The sequence below is a fragment of the Neltuma alba genome, unplaced genomic scaffold (assembly GCF_004799145.2).
Source record: "Neltuma alba isolate B1F8T4 unplaced genomic scaffold, ASM479914v2 tig00013824_pilon, whole genome shotgun sequence".
NCBI lineage: Eukaryota > Viridiplantae > Streptophyta > Magnoliopsida > Fabales > Fabaceae > Neltuma > Neltuma alba.
The window spans coordinates 1-23,051 of NW_021637929.1; the positions used below are offsets into that span (position 1 = coordinate 1).

Below are 23,051 nucleotides of genomic sequence, written 5' to 3' on the forward strand. Positions count from 1 at the left end.
TGCAGAGAGTGCTTTTGTATCTTTGCGTTTTCAACCCCACATATGCCTCACTTTGTTATCCAGTTTTTTTTTTTTTTAAAAATGAACATAAAACTGTAAAACTATCCCTCAAAAAATAAAAAGGTTTATTATAGATAGCAACCTTAATTTAATTTTTATATTTTGGACCCTAATCTTATGGCTTGGGTCTCATCTACCACTACCAGAAAAAAGGCTTTTAACGGCGGTTAAAAGTGGCTTTTAACGGCGGTTTTGAAGGCGTAGTTGTAAAGGCGACGTTGAAAGGCAAGGAAAGACGGCGGTTTTTAACCGCCGTGGAAAGTCGACTTTCCACGGCGGTTCTATAAACCGCGACGTGGAAAGTCACTTTCCACGGCGGTTAACTATAGACCGCCGTGGAAAAGGGTTTTTAACGGCGGTTATATGTATAACCGCCGTTAAATTTTTTTTTTTTTTTAAATTCTGCGAAATTTTCGTGTTTACCACCCTGCAGTTTACAGCTCCAAACAAATGTAGGCAGTGCAGATCACGCAGAACAAGATCAATTAGCTAGTTAATATACAGCAATGAAATTTTTTTTACACAATTCGAAAATAGGGAAACCGGCCAATATAATAGAACTAAGTGGTAACCAAGGAACACGTATTGGCTAGCTAGGTCCAACAATTCTGAAATAGAAGTAACTACTTCTTTGTACAATGGAAATCATGAACAATATAAGAGGGAACCGAGAGAAAGCATCTAACAATGAATTTTTTGACAAATAACCTATCTATTTGAAAGCTAAATTTCAATTTTTTCTACCAATGTTGTTGACAAAGTGTCCCTCATCAAGTTGATGTCATCCATGAGATATGGCGCAGTATTTTGAAATATCTGTTAATCAAAAATAACATAGTAAACTTAGTCAAAAATGTGAAATAAATTGAAGAACGTCATGCAACGTAACTCATCTTTACCTCGTCTAATTTCTCAGTCGTTCCTGTCTCAATTATGTCATTCATGTAGCGGATGACATAATATCCACACTCAACATGTCCTTGTTGACAACGGTACTAAAAAATAAGATATAAAATTGAATATTAGACATTATTGATTATAAACATTAACTTTAATTCATCAAAAAATGTTTAAAAGTTAGTTCAAAACAACATATACCTGTGGAAGAATCCATGTTGGTGCTTGTCTATTTGTTTAATCGCCACGACATTAAAACTATGAAAAGCCCTATCAACATTATAAGAGAAAATGATATTAGAGCATGCTTGTATAAACTTCACAAGTAATAAATATATAAATAAAAACTAACGTGTCGATGACATCTTTGGTTTCTTCGGATGGACTTCCACAGAGTGAATCGAACCAGTAAACTTTGTTGTCAAAAGGGGCACAAACAATTAGAGTCCAATGATAACTGCAAAAGGCAAACCATGTTAATTATAACCCGACACATACAACTTGTATATCTCAAATACAATAATACACTTACCCTTCCACGTAAGGTGCAAAATATATTGCTTTTTGGTCTGACTCATTGCGGTCATAATGTAGATTGACCTTGCTTCCACAGTATTAAATTCTTTCTGCACCCTTTGAGGACACATAAAGCCATATGTTCTTTCAAGTCCTCCGTTTCGACAGATTTGATTAAAATGCCTGTTGTTCAAGTAAAAAACATTAGGACATGCATGAAGTATAATATGTAATAAGAAAATGATATTGTAACTTACAAAATAGCAAGCTGCATGAAGGCTATATCAAGCTCCTCAAAGTTGAGGAACTGAACGAGGTCCCTCTTGTCAATGGTGAAGTCGTATGTTATATCTGAACCCACAACCCCCAACGGCATCTTGAAAGTCACAGGCTTATCCATGTTTGGCACCATGGAATGAAGAACCTCCAAACTGGAATACATAAGCGCAACATCACTAGGAAGAGGCAAGAGTACAGGATCAGATGATGCGCTCGTTGTGGCCTTCTTTGCTGCCGCCTTCTTCACTATTGGCTTTGTAATAAGTCTCTTTGGCCACAAAATGAAATGTCCTTTAGCTTGGGCCAAGAGTCGAACCTCATCAGTAGGATTAGGCACTGGTGTACCCCCTGACCACGAACAATCCTCTCCACTGTCACCCTTGCTTGATTGCTCGGAATTTTGTTGCCGTGAATCGTTGTGCCCATGAATGCTCGACCACTAGCAACATGAACAGGTGAATTTTCATAATCCACATAGAGAGAACACGGCATCCCATTGTCTTCGACAGGGTCAGGGCTAGGGTCAGGGTCAGACACTGTCAGTGGCTGTGTCTGATTATTACTGCCCTTTCCGCTTTTTATCACAGGTGAACCCTGAAACATAATATGAAATTAGTTAAGAAACATTAAATAAGTTTAAATGGATCAAATGAATCTTTAGAAGATTTAAAAAGATGTGTGATTATTACCTGGGAAGGTTCAGATACTCGGGGCATCTGGAATCCGCTCGTACCCATCATCATCAAAGTCTGTTGAAACTTGGCATCGAATTCATCACGTATCTTTTGCATCTCTGCCATGTGTTGTTGACTTAGTTCAGCTCGAACTCTCTCTGTTTCTTCTTGTAGTCGTTGGTCGAGCTCCTCTTTAGATACCATGTTAGCGGAGGATGATCTGGTGCTTCTTCGTGAAGCAGAGCCAAAAAATTCTTTAATACCAATCCCTTTAGGGGCCCCTCGGACTCTTCCGGGATGGTCAGCCTTTCCAATAGCAGTGGCCAAGATATCCATCCGTCCTTGAGGGATGAATGTACCTTGAGATAATTGCTCCTCAAGTGTATCCTATATCATTAAAACAACAAATTCAATTTAAGATAATTGAAAAAAACAATTAATGAAGCATAATTCTTAAATATTACTTACAATCCTCTCAGCAACAGCAGCAGACTGTGGAGTAATGTATTGACCCTTTTTAATCCTCGCCGCCTTCCATTTTTCTTGGCGAGAAGGACGCTCAATGGATGGCATGTAGCCAGTAGGATCTGAAGCAGCAGCCATCTGTGCATTCTTCAGTCGTTCCTCCATCATACTTCTTTCCAACCCACCATACCCTGCACGAGACATGGTATGTGGGTATACATTCTGCTCAGATATTTGTTTGTTCTTCTGACTCAATGCCTATGACAATGAAACCAAATCGACAAAATTAGTTTAGTTAAATAAAATATGACCTGATTAAAAATTAAGTTTGAAGAAACCAAACCTGAAATGCAGGGTCTTCACGTTGCTTCACAAAATTCTCCCATGCCTCATCGCTAATAAACTGGTATCGTTCCTTAGGATGCACACCCTTTCTTTTTCCATTAATATAATGTGTTGTAAGCATGGACTTAAAATCCCTCCACCGTTCAGCAATTTGCTTCAACAGACGGTCTCTCATTTGTTTAGTGGCAGGAATATCAAATGTCAGCTGCATGCAATACAATAATAGCATAGAGTTATAAAGTAAATAAACAACTATAATTGAAACAAGTAGAGAAAACAATGCACAATATACCAATATATCCTCCCAAAGGTTTTTCTTCAAATCTTTGTCCACCTTCTTCCAGTTAGGAATGTCAATGCTAATTTTACTGCGTGCGAGATAACCCACATAACTAGTAAATTGAGCCCCATCCTTTCCTATAGGCTTCAGATCATCATCAAACTCCACTGTAATCCTCATAGGCTGTGTGCTCTCATCACGTAAAGCTAAATGCCTCATATGGGTTGGCCCTCTACCCTTTCTCCGGCTAGTAAAAGAGTTGTCATCACCAGAACCCTGTTGACCGGATCCGTCCATTTCCTGTTTAAAGAACAAGGAATTAATAAATGTAAGAATAAAAAATATCAAGTTAATATAAAACACTATATTATTAAGTATATTTAGCAAAAAAAAATATCAAAAAATTCATTTGAGGCTTACAACGATTATCCTCCCAAATTCCTTCACAATGATCATCTCTAACAGCATAGTCATCATCTACCAAATCTAATTCAACTGCTTTAGGTCGAGTAGCTGTGAAAGGCGGGGTTTCATCAAGATTAAGCTCTAAGTCACCATCATCTCCACCAACTCCTTGCCTTTTACCTTGAAGCACGATAGACAATTTCTTTTTTGCTAGATCGGGAACGAAGAACACTTGTTTTGCTTGACTTGCCAAAATAAATGGCTCGTCTCCGTATCCAAACCTCTCAAGATCGACCGAAACAAATCCAAATTCTTCATCCACTTGCACAGCATTACTATTAACCCACTTACATTTGAAGACGGGAACTTTAAACTTGGTATAACTAACCTCCCATATCTCTTCTATTATTCCATAATAGGACATTGCCGCCAACATTGGGTTTCTGTCTTTAGAACTAGCAAAATGCATGGCTTCCGCTACTACCATCACCCCACTATTCTGCATAGTACTCTTATCGTCTTGGGTTTTTGTGTAAAAAGAATAACCATTTATATCATATCCACCCCAACACAAAACCTCAAAAGAAGGCCCTGCAGCTAGCCTCTGTATTGTCTCAGAAGGATTGCCATCTTTTAACACTTCTCGCTTGAACCACTCTGCAAATGACTTATTATGTTCATTAGCTAGTTGCATGTCACTCTTTCTTGGATTCAAGTTCCTCAGCATATTCTTGTGAGCATTTAAGTACGGCAAAACTTCATCCGTGTTGTTTAAAATGTATAGATGTGCCTGCATTACAACTTCTCTTGACATAGACCTCACTATGACACCCCGTGTTCCCTTGCTTCTTCTCCCTTGATCATGTCGAGATTGAGGAAGACCAACTGCCTTTACCCTGTCAAGATATGCGTTACAAAACTCAACTGCCTCCTCAGCTACATATCTCTCAACAATTGATGCCTCAGGCCGATAAGGATTCTTAGAGTACCCTTTTAGGATTTTCATGTATCTCTCAAAAGGGTACATCCATCTTAAACACACAGGGCCACAAAGTCTTATCTCTCGCACAAGATGAGCTATCAAGTGGACCATAATATCAAAAAATGATGGAGGAAAATGCATTTCCAATTGAGAGAGGATCACATAACCTTCATTTTCTAATTCATCCAACTCAGCAGGATCAATGACTTTGCTGCAAATGGCACTAAAAAACATACAAAGTCTTGTAATAGTATTTCTCACATCGGTTTTCATAATGCCTCGAATAGCAAGTGGAAGTAATTGTTGCATCAACACATGACAATCATGAGACTTCATTCCCGTTATCTTCAAATCTTGCATTGAAACAAGTTTGCTTAAATTAGAAGAATAACCTTGTGGCACCTTAATAGTATTGACAAAACCACAGAAACTTCTTTTCTCTTCTTTTGATAATGTGTGCGCAGCTGGATGTAAATAAGCCCTCTTACCATCTCTTTCTTGTGGGTGAAGGACATTTCTTATTCCAATTTCGACTAAGTCTCGTCTTGTATTGATTCCATCTTTAGTCTTTCCACTTATATGCAAAAGTGTACCAACAAGACTCTCACATACATTCTTCTCCACATGCATCACGTCTAGACTATGCCTCACATCAAGACTTCGCCAATATGGAAGATCAAAAAAGACAGATCTTTTTTTCCATATATTTCTCTCACTGGCAGTCTTCTTCTTCTTCTTCTTACCGAAGACCACATTAATTCCCTCCACCCGCTGATAAACTTCTTCTCCAGTTAATGGTCTTGGAGCCATTTCATATTCTTGTGAGCCATTAAATGCCTTTTTCAATCTACGGTAAGGGTGATACCGACTAAGAAACCTTCTGTGACCAAGATATACTGTCTTCCTGCCATGTTTAAGTTGCATATAGTGGGTGCCTTCTTCACATATCGGGCATGCTTTATGCCCCTTAACACTGTATCCAGACAAATTTCCATATGCTGGAAAGTCATTTATCGTGGTGAAGATCATGGCACGTAAATTGAAGGTCTCTTGTTTATATGCATCAAACACATCAACACCTTCCTCCCATAATTTCTTCAGATCCTCAATCAAAGGTGCCAAATACACATCAATATCGTTTCCCGGTTGTTTTGGCCCCGAGATCATCAAAGATAGCATGATATACTTTCTTTTCATACATAACCAAGGAGGCAAGTTGTAAATTACGAGGAGCACTGGCCAAGCACTGTGTGTGCTACTAAGATTACCATATGGGTTAATTCCATCCGTACAAAGCCCTAGCCGAAGGTTTCTTGGCTCGCTACCAAATTGAGGAAATTTTTGATCTATTGTTTTCCATTGAGGAGAATCTGCTGGGTGACGAAGCTTTCCATCACATATTTTCTCATCAAAATGCCATCTCAAGTTCTTTGCATCTGTGGCATTAGCAAATAGACGCTTAAATCGTGGTATTATTGGAAGATACCACAGAACCTTTAAAGGAGAACCTTTGGTCATCTCATTATAATCACCATCATCTTTCTTCATTTTGTATCTTGAAGTCCCACATTTAGGGCACTTATTCAACTCTTCATAATCATTTCTGAATAATATGCAGTCATTAGGACACGCATGTATCTTCTCATATTCCAAACCCATCGGACACAAAATCTTTTTTGCCTCATACATTCGTTTCGGAAGTGAATTCCCTTTGGGAAGAATATCACTCAGCAATTCAAGCAATTCCGTAAAACTAGCATCGGTCCAACCATTTCTTGCCTTCAAATTCATCAGTTTCAATACGGTTGTCAATCTTGTGTAATCATCTTTGCACCCCGGGTATAAAGGTGTCTCTGCATCACTACACAAAGTTTCAAAGGTGGAAGAAAACTGTGTAGAGGATTCAGACCTTATATCACGAAACATATCCGAAATTCTATCACCAAAGTCTTCATTAACAACCTTCTCATTTGCAGACAGTGTAGTCTTTCTAATTTCTCCATGCCATATCCAATTTGTATACCTCAAATTTATCCCATTACAGATAAGATGCTCTTTTATCTCAGAAATACTCCGTCGACTATTGTTTAAACATTTGACACAAGGACAATAGTACAATCCATCTCCTTTACTAGGGGCATTTCTCTGAGCAAACTCAAGAAATTTTTCAACCCCATCCTCATATTCCTTGCTAATTCTCCTAGCTTTCATCCAACTACGATCCATTGTTCTACAAATTATTTAAACAATACTTTACTATCAATCAAAATTCATAACGAAGGAAAAAAAACACAAAATAACTACAGATTATTTATCACTAAATTCTTATATTTATTACAAAAAATTATCAAAAATTCGAAATAAATATCAAAAAATTATAAAAAAATTTAAAAACTTCACAATTAATCAACTCCAAACATTTTAACATATTTCTAATACAGTATGTAAAAAGGAATTAAGGTTTTCTCACATCTAATGCCTACCAATTAACACCAATCAACGGTTCAACCACATAAAAATGCAAAATGAACCATAGAAGCTAACCACAATGTAAAACTAACAACCCATTTCATATATAACAGATTTTCATGGCTAAAACATTCAACAAACCAAGAAAAATTGAAAAGAATGAAAGAAGAGGATACTCACAGAGCAGAGAAGCTTCAAACGCGAAGTGAGCGGCGGCGGACGGCGGCGGACGGCGGCAACGGACCGGTCTTCGGTTAGATAGTGGAGGGTACGACCGGTTTTCAGCAACGGACCACGGCTGAGCAAGAACCGACGGAAATGGGAGGCGCAGTCGACCACGGCGGAGTGCGGCGCACGGCGGCAAGGCTCCAAGGGCTCAATGGAGGAGTTTAAACGGTGGGTTAGAGGCGGGAATGGCCGGTAATGGCAGTTTTACGGTGGTGGGGCAGAGGGGGACCACGGCGCACTGAAGAAATGAGAAAGAAAGTGAGGAGTCAAGCAGCCGAAAGTGGGTAGAAGAACACACTTTCCACGGCGGTTTTCAATAAAACCGCCGTGGAAAGTGTTTTTAACGGCGGTTCTTTAAAGAACCGCCGTTAAAAATATTTTCCACGGCGGTTCTTTAAAGAACCGCCGTGGAAATTCATAACCCCTTCAACTTATTTACAAAAATGCCACCGCGTTTTTTTCCACTTCGTTTTTCTGCTGAACCGCCGTTAGTTTGCGACGTTAAAGGTCTTTTTTCTAGTAGTGTACCAAGGGTGGATCAGGCTAGGTCCAACAGAATTAATTGTTTTTAAAAAAATTGCATTTATATCAATATATGTTGAAAATATTAGAGGTATATAAAAGCAAAATTGTGCATGCTTCCATGAATTGTATGGTTAAAACAATATGTATAAAGGTTGAGGAGAATTGTGTATCGTTTATGATATGTAAATAATATGGCTCTCTTAACCCTTACAAATTCATACTAATTTAACACATTTTCCTATATCTTTAGATTGCCACGGCCAACTAAAGTAGAGAATTATCTCCCTCGTGCATCCATGGCTCGACTTATACAAAACTGAAACTGTTTGTTTTGCTGATAGAACTGAGGGTACACTTACATATCCAGTTCCCTTTGACTTTGGCCGTAATTCTGTGATGAGAAGGCAATGAAGAGGGCATTTAATTTTTGTGCTAGCTAGGTTTTGGTGATATGTGAGAGTACGTAGAAAACAAAGGATTTATTGAAGCTTTGAAGTTTTTGTTTTTTTTGGGGGGGGGGGGGAGGAAGTAGAAAGAGGGTCTTTATGGAGAGCTTGATGGGCACAAAAAAGTGGAGGTATTTATGGCGGAAACGAAATTACAACTTTCAAAGGAAGAAGAAGGGAAGTGCTGTTGTTTCCCATGTGATGACATCATCCGTTGCGTATGGACTGGAAAAAGGCTCACCTGCTTGATGATATGCCTGTGCTCTTCGGATCTTCTTCCACTCCATTTGTAGGAGAAAAAATTTGTTCCTTAGTATAATTCCTTATAGGGTAATTAATGAGGAGAATTGTGATTTTATTTAAAGTTTATGTTAAATATAGTGTAGTAATCAAGATATTCAATTAAACTAGAGTCAATTACTAATACCTTTCTCGGCCTTTTGGCTAAGATCAAGTGTAAATTACTCTTTATTTCACTTAACTTTAGGTTTAGTTTAAAATATGGGGAATATAATAATACGGTCAATTTGGTGGCAACAAATAACAAGACGGTCCAGTTAATTAATTTCATTATTAACATAATCAAAAAATCATACAAAAGTAACTTTTCAGGTTTGAAGACGAAGTACTTAATTTTTTTAAGCTCTCGACCAACTTGGAGCCAACTTAAGTTACATGTTTTTTTTTTGGCCACAAGTTACCCGTTTTTCTTAATCATAATAAGTGTAACATCCTATATTGAAGACTTAGAAAACAAGAAATAATTATAATTTATTCACAATAATATTATAATATTAAAATAATTATAATACACCACATTTTTTATTAATTATAATTTAATTACTATAGTAACTAGAATTTATAATAACGAAATTCCTTGAATATTAGAATAATTACGTCATAATAATGTTATAATAATAAATACTATCAAACTTAAATTATCTTGCTCTGTATGAGAGAGAGTTGGATTTAAAATGTGTAAACTGTTTAAATTATTTGAATCTTAGTTTAATCCTTTCAAGCACGCTTGAATAATTAATTATCATGTACACGAATCTTTCTAGGCATATTTGAGTGCCCAAGTACAATGAAGGCAGGGCCAATTCAAATTGAGAGATTTTAAAAAACAATGGCTTACAAAATGTAGATAATATCAACGGTTAAGATACAAATCTATTCAATTCGTTGAGCATTTACGAAATAGGCACTTGGCATCACAAATTTTGTTTGGATGTAAAAATACATATGAACTTTTCTAAACAAAGAATAAAATGTCTTTTTGGTTAACGGTGGCAATCATCCATTTTACTTTTAATTTGATGAGTCCCACTTTGTTTCGTAATTAAGCAACCCCCCACAACATGATGAGCTAATATTTGAATCTCCTACAATTAATGTTTGATAGTACCTCAAATAGAATCGTATTCATAGTCTAATAGTATAAGGTTTTATTTGATTAGACTTGATCAAGTTTTAATCGTATGCCATGCTTAGTATTAACATATATTATTTTATAACTATATAATGACATTGTTCATGTATAGAAAAATTAACTTGTTGAAAAAAATCTTCATTTAAAATTAAATAAATTCATTTAAAACTGTTATGTTATATTCATTTTTATGGAAAAAGATTTCTTTTAGTATGAAAATAATGGTGATGGCTGGTAACGTTGTCCAACAGTGGTCAATGAGCGATGGCAACAATAGTGGTCAGTGACGATAATGACTGATAATGGTGATAGCGGTGCAGCGACTAATGATGATGGTGGTAAACAATGAGGCAATGATTGGAGTCATGACGATGGTTCCATGGCAACGGTTGGGGTTATCTAAAAGCAAACCCGTCTGAAACCGGAATGTTTGGGCCCGGGTCGGAATTCAGGTTTTAGGAAACTGGATGCTGTTTAACATTTGATCTTAACATATAGATCTTAACCCATAATTACATTCTATATTTGGGACTAAAGTTTAGCATAATTGAACATGCTTTTGACATATTTCAAACACATTTGTACTTTTCCTCTAAACCATCACAAAAAGGATACTACTTCTGATCCTTAATACATGAGCTAATTGATTAATTTGAGTAGATTAAAAAAATTAGTTAATTATTTGTAATATATATTGTCTTTCTTAAAGTATTCTTATTAATTAAGTATATTGGCTAGAACTAGTATTACTACAAGGACTATCTTGGAAAAAAAAAAAATGAAAGACAAAGTAAATTAGGATCTTATATGTAAGACCAAAATAAAAATCAAATGAGCTTTTATATTAACGAATGGAAGAGGTAATATATGATAATTAAGTGCTGAGGCTCCTGGATTAATAACAAGGCCGCGGTTTAAAACCGTGCGATTATAAACAAATGACACTAAATTCAAGTGCAGCTTTAATGATTATCTTTTCTTGTGTTACAAGATTCCCTCTCTAACATTTGAAATATGAGTATATTGTTTAGTGGGTACACGTCAAAACATTGAATCCCTTGTTTGAGATGAAAATTTGGCATAACTGACCGTGCTTTTCAATAAATAATTAATCAATTTACGCTCAGAGATAAATTGTTATTATTTCTGGATCTTTGCATATAGATCGCAGCATATATAATTAAGTTCCTTCCATATTTAGGATCACAAATCAACATAATTGATCAAGCTTTTCGCATATACTCCAAACACCATTTTCTTTTACCCCTCTCTAAACAACCAAAAAAGAGCGGAGGCCTTTGTAAAAGGATCACATAGGCGGCTTCATCATGTGGGTTCAATACCTTTTATATTCATCAAGCCATTATATTGCATTATACTACTTCACTGGCAATTTTTGATGAATGTTTGAATTATCACGATCATTAACCAATTCAACCTCAGGATTGTTGCTACTAGGGTTGCTTTTATCATCTGTTGATGATCTCACAAGGATTTCAGGAAGGCTACTGTGTGATGGAATAAGTTGTTTCATGTTCTTCATCTCTTTGTCTTTTCCCCATAGAACCATATATAGTCCACACACTATTAACAACCCTCCTATTATGCTGCAAATTTTCAATGATACAAAGTGAGTCGTTTAAACATATACAAGTCAAATATAATGTGCATGTGCAATTCTGTATGCTACTTAATTGTATGTACATGGCCAAAAGAGATTTCAAAATTCACTTTAGAAAATAAGGTTAAGGTGCACTTCGCACCTCAAAATATTTTCTCAAGTGCATCAAGTACTGTGAAGTATTTTAGGTGCATCTAGTATCTCAAAAAAAAAATTTGTATATCCAGCACCAAAGCAAAACATATATATATATTTTAGGATGTTAGACGTACTTAAAAAATATTTTTAAATATTTGATGTACCTGAAAAAATATTTCAGGGTTCTGGATACACCTTAACTCTAAAAAATAAAATAAAATATTAAAAAATTGTATATTACTGCAAGAAAAGGACTTTAAGTGACGATTTTCATTACCATCCTATTTTAGTGCCGTTAGAATTTAAAAGAGTCACCACTGAAATATACTATTTTTGGTGATGACTCTCATTATGAGGTAGAAAACTTTTAGCGACAGCTATTAAGGTAGGAACTTTAAGGTGACAACAAATTGGCATCGAAAGTCAATTTTTTCTTGTGGTGTATATATGAGCGTGTGTGCATGGATGTGGAGAGAAAGCATACCTTCCAAGATATAGATTCTCATCCAACATAAAGGAACCAGCTAGAGCCACAAAGACAAGGAGAAGAGGATTAAAAGCGGCCACATAAAGAGGGCCTTTCATGTCCACACACCATGCCATTACCACCACCATTATTCCAGAGACGATAATTCCCTACATTCATTGTCAAAATTGATGAGAACAAAAAATTGGAATTTAACCAAAAATGAAATATAAAATTCATAAAGAACAACATTTGGTTTTACAAGTTATGAAACAATCATTCATCAAATTTCGTACCGCATAGGCCACCGTAAGAAGCCTAACATCCCAACCAAACTTCCATTGATTCAAGTCACTCTCGAAAGCAAAAGCGAACGCAGTTGATAAGATTGCTGCCATGAAACTCATTAGAGCTGTGCTTGAGTAATAACATGGGTAAGTCTTGCTCATCTTAGCCTGTATTAATTGCAAGAACCAAAATAAGCTTAATACAAGTAGATAATTAATTAATTAAATGAGTTTAATTAGTTTAATTAATGAATAATGTTCAGAGAAAAGACCTGAATGATAAGCCATAAAGCATAAGTGGCACTGCTTCCAAGAGAACAAAGGGCACTCAAGAGAGCCTTAATACCAGAGGGAGCCAGTGATGATGCCGCGTGTCCCTCACGATAATGCATGAGGGTGACGTGGAAGGAGCCCGTCTTTATTTTTGTGCCTTTGAAGAATGTTAGAACCATGGCCCCTCCAATTGCCACTAGTGTTCCAATCATCTTCCCTTGTCCTGCTACTGTTCTTAAACTCAGCCTCTCCAATCTGAATACAAATCATTTTCAGTTTTCATTTCCAAAAGATAATAATGAAAAAAACTATAAATTTAATAAGGGTTAAGTTACATCCAATACCCTAAAATATTTTCTCATGTGCATCCAGTACATTAAAATATTTTTTTGAATATGTCCAGTATTTTGAAATATTTTTAGTGCATCCAATATTAAGGTAAAAAAAAAAATTTAGGATGCTAGATACATTTGAAAAATATTTCAAGATACTGAATACACCACAAAATATTTTAAGGTGTTGGATACACTTGATCATATACTTTGAGGTGTTGAATATAACTTAATCCATTTAACAAAGAAACAAATTCATGGAAACTCACCCGAAGGAGGCAGCCATGAGAAAGGTAATGGCTGGAGTAAGATTGGCCATTGTCGAAGCAAATGTTGCAGAAGTTAAAGCCAATGATTCCAAGTATAAGTTTTGTGACATAACTCCCCTACGCAATAATTAATATCGTAATATCAGTTAATTTATGTTACTTTTCTCACTCCTCTTCTTTTTTTAATCATTAAATTAATATTTTAATGGTTAAAATTTAAATCTTTTTAAAACTATAATAAAAATATTAAATTTTAAAAATAAAAAAATATAATTACAAACTCTATTAAAAATTAATTTTAATGGTTTGAAAATGCACTAAATATCTTTAAATTTTTTATAAATAGTTTATAAAAATTAAAATCTCAACCATTGAAATATGTTAATCCAATAGTTAAAAAAGAAAAAGGAGCGAAGAGAATAGGAAGGAAAAAGGAGAAGTTTGAAACCGCTAATAATACATTATCTGAATAATTATGTATAGAAAGAATAATGTAATGGAAGTATATTGATTGTCACGTAATTATACATGGGAATAATAATAAAAAATTTGGAATAAGTAATTAGCTATTTATAGAAAGAGTCTATCAGATGCGCAATCGTTTGGACTTGATTGGGAAAAAGTAAAATAATATGTCCACCTTTTCTTTTAAAAACAAAAAAGAAAAGAAAAAGATTACTTTGAATGGTAGGTGACAGAGAGAAGCAATATAAAAGGATATAATTAATTAATTTGAGGTCTAGAAAATACTTCATATTTCATGGAAAGGTGGTGAAAGAGTCATGTATCACTACGATTATATTTATATGCCTTTTCAACATCATGAAAAAGGAGAAAATAGCGATAGTTCAGTTATCAATTTCTTTTTTTCCTTTTCTTTTAATTTTAATTGACACTCTTATCATTAAAAGGAATATATATTAAACTAGTTATTTCCTCATAGCATTGTTAACAAGTCACTTCGAACATTTTGCGCCTGAAATTAAGGATAGGCTATAAACGTATTAACCGTGTCCAAAATTAATTAAAAAAAATCCTTATTATACTCATTTTTTGAAAAGTTAAAGAGCCAAACTTAATAAACATTAACCATCGATATTGAACGAGAGCAATATCACAAAAATGTAATAATATTCCATGCGGTGCTTTATAAAAAAGGACAAAAAATCTGTTCTCCAAATATCTTATAAAAAGAATGGGATCATAGGAGGAAATGTTAGCTTATAATCAGAGAAACACGCCACATAATTATCAATTATTTTTATTTATGGCCTGAACATTGTTAATTATTAATGATATGATACGTACCCAAATAACCCGCATAGAAATGCCTGAAACATCATGCTCCAAGTCATCTTTGGTCTTTTGTTCCTGCAAATAATTATTAACCATAAATACAAGTCATTTGATGGGGAAAAATTAATACTTATTTTTTCTTTTTATAATATTTCATTGAACCGCAAAGCTTTTAAATTAAAGTTTGTGTAGGTGTGTAATCATTTTCCTCAATGATGATATCTCGCCTTCCAATAAGGACATTGGCAAAGAAATTTGAATCGGCAACCATGTAGGTTATGAGCTAATTCAATAGACAAACTATTGTTGGATTTTGATAAATATCTCTACCACTACTATGTTACTATGTTGTGATTTTGTCATGAACACTGATGGATCTTCCATGGAAGTCAGGTTTTATTTTTGATGCTCTAATAAGGATTTTATAACCATGACTTTAAAAGAAAAGCATATATTACATGCATGCAGTAAAAATAATTTTCTTGCATTGTAAAGTTAGAAATACCCATAAGAGATAATTAAGACAACCTCAGACCAAACCATGTACCATGTGTGTGTGTAAAAAGAAATTAATGAATAAACCTTTCGAGAAAGAAAGCGAGAGGAGCGATGAAAACAGTGGCGAACATATAGCGATAAGCAATGACGATTCTGAGGTTCATGCCGTCGTTGACGGCAAGCTTGTACAGAACATTGATGCCGGCGTATGTCAGCTGAAGAACCACCATTAGCATCACCGGCTTCAACCCCTCAACCACTTTACAAACTTCTCCCATCTTCATCATCGTTGATAACTGTCAGAACCACCACGTGCTGCGGCGGCGCCACCGACTGCCTTTACAAATACTTAGGGTAGAGTGTGAGAGGGGAAGAGAGAGGGAAGTGGAATCACAGGGCGTAGTGTGGGTGGAAGGTGAAGGCGGCATTTATGGAAGAAAGGAAGGAGGAGGAAGAACGGAAGTGGTGTTGTTTCCTACGTCACGTTATCGATTGTGTTTATTACAATACTTGCGTGACATGGACATGCCCTTCTGAAATATTATCCGGAAAATTTTCATTTAATTAATATTATAGAGTCTGGACAAATTTAACCTAAAAATAAGAAATAAATTATATCGTGTTATAAATAAAGAAGAAATAGAGAAGAATAATAGAAAAGAAGAGAGGATCAACAAGAAAGAATATTTCTCATTTCATGCAAGAGTGCTCAATACATTATACATGACCTCTATTTATAGGCACAGTTTTACATCTTTGATAGAATCTACAGATTACATAATAATAGGATATAATTGTAAGATATAGAGATAATAGGAGACATCAGAGATTATAGGAGATATATGGATATCGACAAAGATATTACTCCCTCCGTTCCTTATTATAAGAGACAAATAACTAAATTACGTTGATAAAAAAAACAGTTAAAATTAGTTGAGTACAATTAATGTGTAAAAAATATAATATTTTTTCCAACAATGCCCCCATTAATAAGGAGAGAGAGTATGAAAGAGAACAATTAAATTATTAAAAGAAAGAGAAGTGGGAGGGAGAGAGAGTATGAGTTGGAGACAAAATAAATAGGGGTAAAATAGGAAATCAACACAAAAAAATAGAGACAACTTTTAAGTGTCTCTTATATATGGGAACATGCTATAAGCATCAAATGTCTCTTATAATAAGGAACGGAGGGAGTATTAGATTCATAACACTCCCCTTTAGATGTCCAATATATATGAATGTGCCTCGTTAAAAAATATCAACTAGAAAAAACCATGTGGGACAAAAACCTAACAGAAGAAAAAGAATGCATTATTCATTGATATACTATACAATGCTGCCTCATTAAAAACTTTGTTTGGAAAACCCAGTGGGACATAATCATAGATAAGGAAAAAAGAGTACAGCATATATCAACTCCCCCTCTTGCCAACATTAGTTGACATCTTCGAGCTTGCAAAGTTTAATATAACAAACAAGCCTTCCAAATATTGTAGTGAGATAAAAACATCAAATATTAATTTCATAATTTTCTAAAAATCACAAGACAAATAGTCCTTTTTATGGTTTACTCACAAGTGGATGATACTGTAATCTCTCAATATGAATACTTTATCTACATAGCTTAGTAAGATTAGTCTTGTATACCTTCAAATAAAATAACATCACATCCACAATACCCTTAAAGTAATGAAGAATGTTTTTAACTTCACTCCATCATCTTTTTGTTGATGAAAAACTATATCATACTGATTAACAAATGATATATCAGGTTTTGTGTGGCTAGATAGATACATATGTGCTCTAGTGACACTAAAATATGGTACTTCTAGACTGAGTATTTATTCATCACTTTCTAGATGTCTAAATAGATCTTTAGTCCACATTTAAAGATCGTACAGCTATCGGGGCACATAATAGTGTGGCTTAATTATCCACATAATGGATGTGACTTATCCATATTTATTCTTCTCAAAACTTTCATTTCAGATTATTTCTTTAAGTATTTTGTAGCTTTTGAGAACTCATCAGGAGTTTCGATGCTATCATCATAAATAATACTAATAACAAACTGATTTTAAATCTTTTCACAGATGGACAAGTTTGAATATGTTTTCATCATTTCTTCAGTCGATATTAACCACATATGCATCCTATAGAGACTTAATTGAGTAGTATTCTTGAGGACATAATTGTATGCTTCTAGAAATTTTAATCCTTCTGGAATTCACATATAATTTAACTATAGAGTGAGTCATACGTTATAATTATATATTTCTAAGATGCACATAAAAATACTTCATTTATTACTAAATTGCTAGATTGATAAGACATATAATTTAATCCACCACAAGACTTTATTTCTCCTTTTATTGTACAAATGCCTATTTACATGAGATATACTAGTATTACACTTCAAATGCTTGGGCTAGAGATACATAAATCCCTATTATATTGCATCTTTTCTTTTTTGTTGACCAACCATTTTTCTATCTATATCTTCTTACAGATTTATATATAAGATCCTCATTTGATCACGTGGTATCATCAGTAAAATTATTGTCGACAATTTTATTCCTTTATCAGTCCTCTTTTCTTTTATGACACAACATATCCAGATCATTTTATTATTTTTAGACACTTAAGCCTCTTCAAGGGTCAAATAGTTGTCTTAACCTTTTTTTTTGTAATTCATGCCTCCTTAACATGATCATCATTATCATTTGCTCATTTTTCTTTTCTTTTGGAATCGATCATACTCTCATACTTTTAGCATGTTTTAAAATATAAGAACACTTTTAGCTGGATTGTAAGAATTAAAAATTCTCATTTGGGTCAATAATTGCATCTGGTAGATATTAGTAATATTTTATGAATGTAATACTTTATGAACTTCTAGTTCATACTACTATATTTGAGGATCTACATTTGATAGTGAAAATACACTTTGTGTTCTCTTTTTTAGCTATACATTTTCTCCCCCTCATATTGGAAACATGCAGTGTAAGTCTCCCAAATTCATAAGTCTCCTTTAGAAACATTATTTTGTTTCATTTAGAAACAAACAAGAATAAGGAGATTCTTATCCAACATTGATCGCAACTTTACTTTTAATATCCATATATATATATATATGCATTATTGTAGTGAAATGATAGATATTGCATATTCTAAGATAGAAAATGTTTGGCTTCTTACCAAAAGCCAACTATAATGAGAGAATTCACAATACATTGTTGGCTTGATGCATTTATATGCAAAAATACATAAAATCAATCATCCCAATAGTCAAACGGGAATTATGTTCCCAAACTCTGGTCTATCGACTTATGAAGGTTTTTACTAAGTATATAATCATCAAAAACATGAGAAACAATCACTAGCAATTTCAATGCGAATCATATTGATTTCATGATCAGAAACTTACGTACCCAATGCAATTATTTGAATATGTTTGCAAACTTCAGGCTACAAGCTGATCATAAACACCTGTGACCATTTCATAGATGCATCTTTCACTCATAAGGTATTAATTTGGTCCATATGTGTCTAAATGGGCCTAGATATAAACTTGATACATTATAAATCTGTACAGATTTGATTTTGAGCATAGCTAATGATGTTCTCTTATTTAGTTCTTTTGAAAACAAATAGTATATAAAAATTATTGAATTATGTACCATTTTTAAAGAATCTTCTAGCTTTTTAATAAATGACAATGCACATTTTTCATGATATTTTGCATCATTATGATCCGGAATGATTTGACCTATCATGCTAAACTATAAATGCAAAAACTTCTGGTTTATTATAAAATCATTCTCAATTATTAGTAAACTTCTTGTTACCATGTCATATTTTTCATTTTTCACCTTAATATTTCACAAGGAATATATTATCAATTATGGATTTTATTTTTAGGATAATAAATCGTGATATACCTCTTCTAGAGCCTTATTTTTTATCTTTTACTCAATGATAAAAACTTGTGCACTCATGAAGGGTCGAGCGTCACTGACTCTTCTGGAACCTTTTTCAAAAAGGAATATGAGATATAAGGAATGACATGAACATTAATTATAACAAATTTCATCCAGCATGATTCACACTTGTATTCTAACAATCTCGCCCTCAAGTGTGAGTCATATGAACATTTTGCTTATTTTTATGTTTCAAATAGAGTGAATAACATATAGTAGACTAATAACATATTTTTGACTTGGAAATCCAAGTGCTTCCTGATTTAGATATAATCATGGATTTCAATCCAATTGAGCTATCATTTTAAGACCTTTTGATGAACAAATATTCTGATATATATGTTTGTAGGTCATAATTTTCATTATCAATTCCTTTTCTGCCCACAAAGAATGGAGGAATTACATTAGTTGTTTAAGAACTATATTGACTTTGTTATTAGTTCTTCAGGAACTATATTAACCTTTTGTTATTAGTTCTTCTAGAACTATATAAATTTTTTTATTGTTGTTCGCTGATTAGCTAAACCGCAAGCGGACAGGTCGCAAGTAATATAAAAAGTATTGTTTCCTCAGAGATTAAGGCTAGATGAGTTAAAAATCATAGTTGTGTTCTTGATTAGGTTAAGTGAAACAAAAGTTATAAAAGAGTTTGTGAGATAAAATTAGGAAAACAATTATTTAAAGCAATATAAAATCAACTTGACTTTGAAACAAATAAGGGACTAGGGTTATTCTTCACTAAAATACTTCATAAAACTGGATTAATCACTTCTCAAGTAGTAATGAATGATAAGTTCAGTTAGCTGGGGTTCGCAGAATTGATTAAGCATTCTCAAGTCAAAACCAAATTTTTGCAATCATAATAAAATATAGCAATCTCTTGCATTTGTTTGAAAAGGTTGCACTTTGAAAACCAAAACCCATTTTAGTCTATGCTAGGATAACATATACATCTCTGTTCTATCAACAAACTGTCTATTTACTCTGTTAAATTTCCAGACTAACACGTTTTTACCAAATTTTATGGATTAATTTAACTTTCTTAAGCTTCAACCAATCAACACAACAATCCAAATGATGGCTAGTCACAAGGAAGCATTAAGCTCAAGGTAAAAACAACTGAACATTATCATTAATACTAAAGAGATAGTTAAACCAAGTCTCAATCCATACAATAGATCAAAATAACCTTAGAAAAACTACTTTAGCTATACATGTTTAGTAAAAAGCTACAGCTACAAGAATAGCTAGTAGTCATTATAGAAACAAGAAGGGAAGAAGAAGAAAACCTAGAAAAATTGAGTAAAAAGCTTTGAGCCAAAGATCCTAAGCCTCCAAAGCTATAAACCCTAGCAAAGCAAGCCTCCAAAATCACCCCAAAGTCGAAGTGTGTTCAGAAAACACTAGTTCCCCCATGTATAAACCCTAATTTTTAAGTTACAACTCAAAACGCACAGTTAAGAGGGGTCAGACACTGCGACAGATGTAGTCATCCGCCACGACAGATTACACAGAATGGATTTCCTGGGAGCAGCCTTGGCACCGCGGTGCGTGTGAGCATAGGCTACGGCGGATTACACCGAACAGGGACTTCTTTGGGATAGCTTGGGTGCCGCGGCAGATATGGTCAGGAGCCACGATGCCTCACAGAGAATTGCATTTCTTCCTCTCTGTTAAAGCTGCCGTGGCGTTTGTCTTCATGTGCCACAGTGGATTATCCCTTTTCAGCTTCTTTGCTCCTGGTCTCTCTTCCTTGCTCACTCCAGGCTTTTTCCTACAAAATTGACTTCCAAAACATATAAAAAGGGTGCTAAAACAAGTTGAATAAGTAAGAATTTTGAGAGGTTATCAATTGCATATAGTTTTTGAGGAACTAACATATATTATTATTTCAATATATGATATATTTCACTTCTTGTTATGCTTTTCCAAATATGAAATTTTTTTTCACAACATATATATTTTCTCAATATTTTATTATTCAAAAACATTACTTTTTTTTATGTATTCTGGAACACTTCAAATCTTATTCATAAATTTATAAATCTAACAGAAATTTGAAAAGATCTATAAGGACTAAAATCAAACTACATAATTATGAAAATTTGAATCATAAACCTTCAGGACTATTTATAAGTCATTAGTATCCAAAACTCTACATAGTAAATATATTTTTCAAAGATCATTTATGTCATTCTTTGAACCATAAGCCTTCAGGGCTTTAAAAATGTCATAAGTTATTCTTTTCATATCATTCAATAATATGAGTGTAATGGCTATTGGCTATTTAGTAATACAAAATTATAATATTAATGGATATCAAATTGAATATCAAGAATATATGAATAAAATTTAAAATTTAAATTAATTAAATGTAAAATATTAAATGTAACATAAAATAAGGAGAAAAGGCAAACTCTTGTACAAACACATCCTTCACTATATGGTCATTAGTTTTCTGGGCTACATTATTTATAATTCTAATTGTCATAATCTTTCTTTTATAAACAAACCATATAATAATCCTCCTCAAAATCAAAACTATAAGACTTCACGCCATTTAATAAAAAAAAAATTAAAGATACATGGCATTTAGCCACTTAATTTCAAAATAAAAAAATTAAAGATATATGGCTTCTGGCCGTAAGATAGAAATTTAAAGTTATATTGCTGCTAGACATTTAATAAAATAACAAAAAAATCAAATATATATATATTTATATATATATATATGACTTCTAACTATAAGATAGAAAACCAAAAATATATGGTTGCTAGCCATTTAATAAGATAAAAAAATTAAATATATATATGGCTTATGGCCATAAAATAGAAAATTCAAGTTATAAGGCTTCTAGCCATTTAATAAGATAACAAAAAATCAAATATATATAGCTTCTAGCCATAAGATAGAAGACCAAAATTATATAGCTGCTAGCCATTTAATAAGATAAAAAAATTAAATATATATGGCTTCTGGTCATAAAATAGAAAATCCGAGTTACATGGTTTCTAACCATATAATAAGATTAAGACAATCAAATATATATGGCTTATGGCCATAAGATAGAAAACCATACCTAAATGACTTCTAGTTATTTAATAAGATAAAATATCAAATATATATGGCTTCAAGCCATTTAATAAAATAGAGAATTAAATATATATATATATATATATATATGGTTTCTGGCTATAAGATAAAAAGTCAAAGTTGTATGGCTTTTGGCTATAATATAGAAAATCAAAACCATATGGCTTCTAGCCATTTAATTTGAAAGGATGAAAAATCAGAGTTACATGGTTAATCTCAATGAGATGAAAAATTAGAATTGTATAGCTTCTAACCATTTAACTTTAGACTGTAACCTTTTAAGGATACTGTAATTATCCATTGGAACTTTGGGGTCCATCGAAATAGTGATGTTAGGTCAATGAGAAATATAGGGAGGAAAAAATCTTCTCATCACAATTAGTTCAAAAGGCATAATATCCATATCAAAATTAAATTGTAGCAGCAAAATCTCCAATCTTAGCCATGAAACTCGATGTATAAAATAACGATAAAAGATCTTTCAATTCCATATAATGGCTCAGATTATTCTAGAAGATCGATTATAGATACACATACTTTGAAACATCATATATACAATGTTCGAGATATTTTCATTTGAATAGAGCAAACGATATTTTAGTTATAAAAAAAAATCACAGAGGTGATAATCTAAAGTTATGCTAAGGATCAAAGGTATATCATATGTACCTTGGCTAGACCTCCGTACTGATAACGTGTTATAAATAAAGAAGAAATAGAGAAGAATAATAGAGAAAAAGAGAAGATCAACAAAAGAGAGTATTTCTCATTCCATTCAAGAGTACTCAATACAT

The 23,051-nt window shown here is 33.5% G+C and overlaps 1 protein-coding gene across 1 annotated transcript; it reads right to left on the reverse strand.

Annotated features, from left to right (window-relative positions):
• Positions 1-10,942: 10,942 nt before the first annotated feature.
• On the reverse strand, positions 10,943-15,567 carry LOC114739250 (WAT1-related protein At1g68170-like). Its single transcript, XM_028927296.1, has 7 exons — positions 15,268-15,567; positions 14,698-14,760; positions 13,390-13,506; positions 12,788-13,043; positions 12,525-12,683; positions 12,247-12,398; positions 10,943-11,610 (listed from the first exon to the last, which is right to left on the reverse strand). The coding sequence occupies exons 1-7, from the start codon at positions 15,468-15,470 to the stop codon at positions 11,382-11,384; spliced, it is 1,179 nt and encodes a 392-aa protein (XP_028783129.1). The 5' UTR covers positions 15,471-15,567; the 3' UTR covers positions 10,943-11,381.
• Between the last annotated feature and the right edge of the window lie 7,484 nt (positions 15,568-23,051).

Bases quoted from the DNA above. Each gene is read 5' to 3' on its own strand.
- LOC114739250 (XM_028927296.1), bottom strand. From the start codon at position 15,470: ATGATGAAGATGGGAGAAGTTTGTAAAGTGGTTGAGGGGTTGAAGCCG. The intron at 12,684-12,787 runs GTCTTTTCTCTG...CAATTAATACAG, and splicing joins CTTTATGGCTTATCATTCAG to GCTAAGATGAGCAAGACTTA. The intron at 12,399-12,524 runs GTACGAAATTTG...CAATGAATGTAG, and splicing joins TTCTTACGGTGGCCTATGCG to GGAATTATCGTCTCTGGAAT.